We start from the raw sequence: 8,040 nt of genomic DNA on the forward strand, positions 1-8,040 counted from the left end.
AAATTAACCCCAAACTCAATGCAACTAATTGATCAGATCAACAGATATTTGCAATCTATCCCTCAGAAAAATAAGAAGGAAATAGATAAAAATCAGTTAATGAAGATCAACACCAGATGGTCAAACATTAACACAGACTGGATAATCTTTATTGATGCTTCTTTCAAGGAAGAAGACCTTTCAATGGGATACACACACATCGTTTATTCAGCAGACCACCAAACATTTATGCACATTTCAGCAGGCTTTGGGACAGCTACTTCGGCTTTTCATGCGGAAGCAAAAGCTTTACAAAAAGCAGCTATATGGCTAAGAGACAACGTTTTGTCTAGCGTTTCAATAGTAACCGATTGTAAAGCCTTGGCAGACATCATCAACAACGAAAACACAAATCCTTCGTGGACAACCGAAAACACAGTTAAAGAAGCCAAGAGAATCTTAAAAAAACTTCCACAAGCTCAGGAAAAATTTACAATGAGAAAATACAATTCAACAACAGATCTAATCGCAAAGGAAGCAAGAATAAAGAATCTTCAACATTTGTCTACGACATTACAACAAAAAATCAAGCTTTCTAACATTAGCTCTAATATTCTTGATAGAAACGAAATTGTAAATCTTTGCGAGTTAATATATCCATTTTTTCATAAAAAAAAAAAAAAAACTATTACTACCGTCTCATGGAATAACATGGGTTTTACTTGCAAAAAAGGATCTTGCAAGAGGATGTTAGGGGAAGGGCTTTTCCCTCGTATGTAAAGCCCAACTAGTTTCTCCGAATAAATTTCAGTTTCCTATAAACAAAAAAAGAGAGGGGTTTCTACGGGTTCCGTGGGTCCGCTGCCGTGAAAGTCGGACCAATCTGATCCACGATCATTTTCGCATTCCCGGTAGAATAATCTCACAAATTCACAATACAACCAAACGGTCCAAGGTCCAAAGTCCAAACCGAATCTACTTAGAAACAGATGGGATCATGGGAAGTATAAAAAAAATGTAAAAATCAGAAATATTGTTTCGTGGGACCCAGATTCCGTCCCCTCCTCCTATAGTAATGGCATGAGTCAGCCCGTAAGATTGAGATTTAAACCAAACTCAAATTCCCTTATTAATCTTGACGACCTAAAAATTCTCTCAAATTACTGCTCATACAGGTATTTTTGTACAAATAATCCTCTTTTCGTCTATTAATTTACTTTTGAATTTCATTTGATCTTGTTGGTTTGAAATATATCATGGTGGAAGAATGTTTCAGTCAACCAAACAGAAGAACGAAATGATTTTGTATATTATTCGATCCAATGTATGTTTTTAGTTTTGATTTTCAGCTCAGAATTTTATTCTATTTTTGGTTTGGATCATTGAAATCTCTTGCTGATCCGGAATCTAAAGGATTCATTTTTTTTGCTGTATCATTGGGTTTTGTACTTTTTAATTACTGTTTGATGTGTAAATTTGAAGCTATATGAGAGAATTTTTTGTTGAGTTATTCATGAGATTAAAACGGCAAGGTATAAGATCAAAACGATCGTCTGTTTGATTTTCTGAATTCAGTGGTGTAGAGATTTTTAGTGTGATTTATGGTGTTTGGAGGATGCCAGTCGCTTTTGTTGTTATTTTAACATGTCAACCTCTGAGAGTTAAGAATAAAATTTTAGGATTTTGTTGTTTAGTTAGCCTGGAAAAACGATGAGTGAAGTGAGCGGTGACCGCAAGGGAATCTGAGGGATGGAGGTTCTCTACTTGTGGGTTGCTGAGGCTAGTGGTAGTGGACCCTTAGTATGTCTGTTCATCAGAATAAGTTGCGTTGGTAGGAATTCTCAATGTTGAATATTGCATGATTAAGCTGTCTGTTCTTTTATCCATAACTTACTAAATTGCTGAATTATAAGTTTACATTTACCATCTTTCTAATATCTGCTCCTAAAGAAAGCGTGGCAGTTTAACAATTATATGTTCAATATAGCTAATGAGTATAGTATTAGATGACATATTTCTACCTTTTGAACTTTTATGATAATATATATGTCCATCACCTAGTTCAGTTTAGCTTTTGTGATGGGTGAAGTGTTGAAACATACAATTGCCGGTGCAGTCTGATTTGGTCATTGGGGTTCATACTAACTTATGAATTATGATGAATTCCCAGCTATAAGTTTTTTTTTTTTTTTCTTAGTTTTACGAATATGTGGTGTTTGTCCTATGGCAGTTACATAGTAAATTGGCTGATTTGTGCTTTGAATTGAAGAAGTCCGGAGAAAATATGAGTACATTAGATGCTACCAGAGCGGAGCTTGCGCTTGCTATTCTGTTTTTGAACAAAGCTGAGGCCAGGGACAAGATATGTAGGGCGATACAATATGGTTCAAAGTACTTGAGCAATGGAGAGCCTGGCACAGCTCAAAATGTTGACAAAACTACCAGCTTGGCACGAAAAGTTTTTCGGCTTTTTAAGGTTCAGTGTTCTACTTTCTCGTGATTCTAATTTGATATTAAACAGTAATTCCTGTTTCGGTCTTGTCTTTGTACATCAACTTCTTTTGGTAGTCTCAATTGAGTTTCATTCTGCTATATCCTGATGAATTTGCAGTTTGTCAACGATTTGCATGCTCTTATTAGTCCAACTCCTCAGGGAACTCCTCTTCCCATTGTTGCATTGGGAAAGGTATGTTTCTTTGCTAGTTATGTGTGCATGGTTAAGTTTTACATTTTTTGGCTGTGTCTTCTCTAATGTGTTGGCTCCTTCTATCTTCTTCTTTTCAGTCCAAAAACGCTTTGATGTCAACCTTTCTGTTTCTGGATCAATTTATCTGGCTTCAGAGAACAGGCATCTATAAGGTACTGAACATCATGTTTTTCTTTTCCCTGGTAAACATGTTGGCTGGAGAACGTTATGTTTTTTTATGTATAAAGAAAACAAAACAAGGAGAAATATAAGCATGTGTGAACTCATTTAATCAAGTTGTATTTGCAGAACAAAGAAGGTGCAGAACTTATTGGCAAAATATCTCTTTATTGTTGGATGGCCGGCTCAACTTGTACCTCCTTGATTGAGGTATGTTCTTTTCCTTTGGTATCTTCCATAAGTTGCTAGATTTAGGAAGAGAAGCTTAGATTACTGTCTTATGGGTTTATTGAGAAAGCAAATGAATGCAATGTAAACACATTGAAAGGTCCCATACGAGTATATCTTGGATGGAGTTTTGAGACCTCAGACAACTAACCTGGGCTCAAATACTAGTCTTTCTATTTTAAGTAGTCCTGTGTGCAACTGCAAGGGGGCTAAATAAAGCACTCATTTTTCACGGCCAAGCTTCTTGGCTCTTCAGCGTTACTTTCTTATCCTCATAATTACTGATGTAAAGAGTAATATATATGCTATGGATGCCGTATATAACAGACCACTGTTATCATTATTCTATGTGGCCATAATAGCCTGCCAACCAGATATGACCAGTTTGCATTAGAGCCAACTTTACTTCTAGATTAAGGGTTATAAACCAATCTGGAAACTTCTGGATACCTTTTAAAGGTAGATAACGATATGAAAGCAAGACATTTGAAAACGCATACTTTCATAAACATATTCTGGAATACATTTGAACATAGAACAATGATATTACAATTTATAATGTTTTACATGCTTATTTCTTTCCCTTCTGAAATTGTTTGTTCAAGCTTGCGGAACTTGGAAGACTGTCGGCTTCAATGAAGAAAATTGAGAAGAAGCTGAACAACACTGATAAATATCAGGTAATTGTTTTCTTATGATCCATACCTGTTGTGTCCTTTCTGCCTCTCACCATCTACAGACACTCTTCTTTATGGTGTGAATGAATGCAGAATGAGGAATATCTTCTGAAGCTAAAGAAAGCAAATCACAGGACATTGGCTTTGGTAAAGGCAGTTATGGATTTAGGGGTTGCTGCTGGTTTACTTCAACTGGCTCCTAATAAACTCACTCCCCGAGTAGTTGGAGGCCTTGGATTTCTCAGCTCTCTCATCTCATGTTATCAGGTTCTTATTAATTTGATAACTCAAATCTCCTATCTAATCCTTTGTTCACAACCATTTAAGTGCAGAAATATCAGGTCTGATAATTTTGTTTGATCATATTTGTTCTTGTTTTGCGATTTTTCAATGCAGTTGCTTCCCTCCCCACCAAAGACGAAGACACCATGAATCTGTTGACAAGTTCTACATGCCTACCAAACTAGTTGGTCTATGATTGGTAGGAAACTAGGAATATAAAACAACCATATATGAGCAGACTAGCTCTGCCTGCTCAGTTGAAACTATGGTGGATAATTCCAAACTTCTGGATTAGGTTTTCTTTGGAATGTATTTATGACGATTAACTTTACATAGGACTAAAATGGGTGAATACTCTGATTGCCATGTTTTACATTGCAAGGAGATCTTTTAAGAAAATTTGGATCCTGCTGGTGGTAATTAACCATATATGAGCAATTCATTAGCTTTAATAACAGAGGTTTGTGACTGTTCATTCAAGGATTACCGAAAAATAAGTATTGTTCTACTTGTTAAAAGTGATTCTCTTCTAAAAGACAGTTATTGGTCATCTTCAAGCAGGGTTAGATCATAGATTAATCAAATTCAAGAAAATGTAATCAAATGGAAATTATGAAGATCTAGTGTCACGGCAACATTGTCAAAGCACCGCCAGCTTTTTCTTCTTACACATCAAACTTTGATAGCAATCAGTCAGTGTGGTGTATGTGCTTTGGGAAATTAGGGTAAGGCCCAAAAAAATATATTATTCCTATTGGTAGGTCCAAAATATTTTTCAGCTACCGTGACACCCATAGTTATTCAAAATTATAAAAAGTGAATAACAACACAAAGTAGCCTTTAATATAATTACTTGTAAAAGGAAGAAATTTTGGATTTTCTATCTGCTCAGTAAAGAGCCTGCATGACTCGTTATGCATCCTATTTTTTCAGGAGTATAATTGGTATGCAAACTTGAATATAACACATCTAAAAAACCGTGCCTTGGAATTTTACAAATTTTATCTCGTTGCAAAGTTTTTAAAGGGCTCTACAAAATGAGCACAAATAACAATATCAAATTTGAATTTTTACGAAAAATGGAGGTGATTATCATTTTTAGGGAGAAATTTTGAAAACTTGATACACCACCATAAAGGATGCATAACACATTATGCAGATACCACAAAGAATGCATCACAAATTATGCAACCATATTTTCGTTTATGCATCAACTAGCCTAAAAATAACATTCTAACAAAAAAAAATGATGCATGACACATTATGTAGTCAAAACAAAAGACGCATAACGCATTCTGCAACCATATTTTGGTTCATGCATCCACTAATTTGATTATGCACCACTAAAAACTTGTATCAATCTAAAAATTAACATTTTGACAAAAAAGAAATGAATAACAAATTATGCAGTTATTTTTTCGATTGCATAATAGGTAATGCAATAACTTTTTTATAGCTGCATAATAGGTTATGCAACTATTTTTCTTTCGTTGATTTAAGTGTTAACTAGCATAAATGAATTATGCAGCCATCTTTTCTGATGCATAATAACTTATGCATCTATTTTCTCGGGGTGCATAACAAGTAATGCATCCATTATTATTGCTGCATAACAGATTATGCAGTCATTTTCCTATTTCAGCGTTAACAAAAAAGTGTTTGCATAACATTATATAACCATTTTTCGAAAGCATAACAGGTTATGCAAGCACTTTCGCAGCTGCATAAAAGATTATGCAGTCATTTTTAGGTTGCATTACTTGTTATGTTTAAAACATTATGAAATAATTTTTTTTATTTTTAGTACTAACAAAACAGCGGTTGCATAAGTATGCTATGCGGTCAAGAAAATGACTGCATAATAGGTCATGCACCCATGTTTGTAGCTATCCAACGAGTTATGCAACCTTTTTTTGGTTGATTTAGAAAAAGTTAATGCAAAATGCATTATGCATCCATTTTCTCAGATGCATAACAGGTTATGCACCAACTTTCTCCGATGCATAACAGATTATGCAACAATTTTTATAGATGCATAACAGATCATGCGGTCAATTTTATATCAGTGCCAACAAAAAATGTGACTGTATAATGCGTTATGCAACTTTTTTTTTGAATGCACAACAGGTTATGAAGACATTTTTGTAGTTGCATAAAGATTATGCAGCCACTACAAAAATATTATCTTGCAAAAATTCTTTAATTGCAAAAAATGACAAGTCTTGCAATTACAATATGAAAACTATAAGAAAATATGAAATAAAAAAGACAATCAAAGGCATGAACAGCAACCGTAAGAGTGTCACTACCTGCCACCAAGCAACCGTTAGAGTGTCACTACCAGCCACCATTATAGTCTGCAAGAAAAAAAATTCAATTCTCAATCTGCACTCAACCTTGAATTTCAATTGCACTAAACTAAAAAATTGCATTTGTTGTATGAGGCAATAACAGAGGTCCCTCAATTTCCTTACAGTCTAACAGCATAAACTAGTTTTCGAAAATGTTTTAAGCATGTCTAAACAAATATACAAGCAATGGCATGGAGAAGATACACAGTACCTTGAAGCCTGTCAATTCGCAGCAAATATTTCAATAATAAACAAAAATGAGATAGGAATTTGGACGAAAAAATACCACCTTTTCATTTCTGTCTTCCTAAGCACTTTCTGCTACCGAATCAAATAATTCCAAATTAGACCATCTCACTCCAAAACCCCTATATGTTCAACCAATTCAGGCAACACATAATTCCCAAATCATTCGATTAATAATGTTTCATCAGCCAATTTCAGCATATTTCGGAACCTAACTTTGTTGTTGCACATCATTTCTTGATTGAGACCAACATTTCACAGTAAGAACCAGCCACTTAGCCAAGCTACAAATTCCTTATTCAAGTCTTTTGTTCTCATCAGAACCATTTCACTCTCTTTATAACAAAATCAAGCTCACATATAATCTATGAAGTGCGGACTCATAAGAAACGAAACAGTTGTCTTACTTACTATCAAAACTCTCTTCTTCCGCCAACGTTACCTTTTCTGGTTCACATCCATCACCACTCATTTGTTCGCCACAAACTTCAGCACCAGAACCCTGTCCCCATTCACCACTACCAGTTCATTTCATACAACCTCCACCACTAGCAAAGAGCTAGTTAACATCACCCTCAACACTTTCTCCCATCTTCTTCTTCACCAGAACAGTGTCAATAAACAAGAAATTTGACAGTAAAGAGCAGTCACATTCAATAACATATGTTGAAAGTGGGATGGAAAGACCACCGATATGCTCACTGCAATCCATAAAAAAAAAGAAATATGCTCATTAGAATCCATCATCTCATGTTTCAAGTGTAACTCCCCATGTACCCTTTAAAAAATTAACCATGATAGAAATTTTATCAAACCTAAAATTTCTTAGCTCCTGTAAGTTTTTGTGTCGATGCTCAAGATTATTTAGGAAACTCCATCTACCGTATGATTTAATAAGCGTGGAAAAGAAATACCTTCTTTGGTAAAATCAATTTGTTGCGAGAAAAATAGGTGAGTTGATGTCACTTGTCCCATGTTGCTTTCACACTCTCCCTTGCTCCAAATACACTTGCATTTGTTGTTGCACCACTAGTTTCTCTACAGTAGATCCTCAAACACTACCTCTCCCAAATATTCCTAATATATCCAAGCGATTATTGAGAGTAGACTCTTTCAGCAACCAGAGTTTGACAAGGAAATGCTAATGGGATATGTACGTGGGGTCTGATACATCTGTAGTTCAAAATAGCATATCTTAGTCAGGACATTTAACATCCAAGTGCAGAATCACATTCAATTATGGAGTGAGTTCAAAATGAGATGAATAATTCATACATTTAACTGACTTACTCTCCTGTTTTATGAAAATTCTCTAATTTTTATAGATTAAACACATACAATAGACAGAAAACCATGTATACTAGTTCAAATAATAACATCAAGTCATTTGTCATGCCAAAAGAGAATCTCT

The 8,040-nt window shown here is 34.9% G+C and overlaps 1 protein-coding gene across 2 annotated transcripts; it reads left to right on the plus strand.

Annotated features, from left to right (window-relative positions):
• The first annotated feature begins 1,004 nt into the window (after positions 1-1,004).
• On the plus strand, positions 1,005-4,512 carry LOC113276303 (peroxisomal membrane protein 11D-like). 2 transcript variants are annotated; one of them, XM_026525897.1, is made up of 8 exons: positions 1,005-1,154; positions 2,210-2,455; positions 2,591-2,665; positions 2,764-2,838; positions 2,975-3,055; positions 3,679-3,753; positions 3,844-4,017; positions 4,147-4,512. In XM_026525897.1, the coding sequence occupies exons 2-8, from the start codon at positions 2,264-2,266 to the stop codon at positions 4,180-4,182; spliced, it is 708 nt and encodes a 235-aa protein (XP_026381682.1). In that variant the 5' UTR covers positions 1,005-1,154; positions 2,210-2,263; the 3' UTR covers positions 4,183-4,512. The 2 variants fall into 2 exon arrangements, with proteins under 2 accessions (XP_026381682.1, XP_026381681.1); XM_026525896.1 differs by lacking the exon at positions 1,005-1,154 and adding an exon at positions 1,161-1,303.
• Positions 4,513-8,040: the final 3,528 nt, after the last annotated feature.

Source organism: Papaver somniferum, chromosome 4 (genome assembly GCF_003573695.1).
Source record: "Papaver somniferum cultivar HN1 chromosome 4, ASM357369v1, whole genome shotgun sequence".
Classification (NCBI taxonomy): Eukaryota; Viridiplantae; Streptophyta; class Magnoliopsida; order Ranunculales; family Papaveraceae; genus Papaver; species Papaver somniferum.

Excerpts from the sequence above, each read along its gene's own strand:
- LOC113276303 (XM_026525896.1), top strand. The coding sequence starts at position 1,247 with ATGTTTCAGTCAACCAAACAGAAGAACGAAATGATTTTGTATATTATT. Across the intron at positions 1,304-2,209 it reads TGTATATTATTCGATCCAAT|TTACATAGTAAATTGGCTGA; the intron begins GTATGTTTTTAG and ends GTCCTATGGCAG. Across the intron at positions 3,056-3,678 it reads CTTGTACCTCCTTGATTGAG|CTTGCGGAACTTGGAAGACT; the intron begins GTATGTTCTTTT and ends TGTTTGTTCAAG.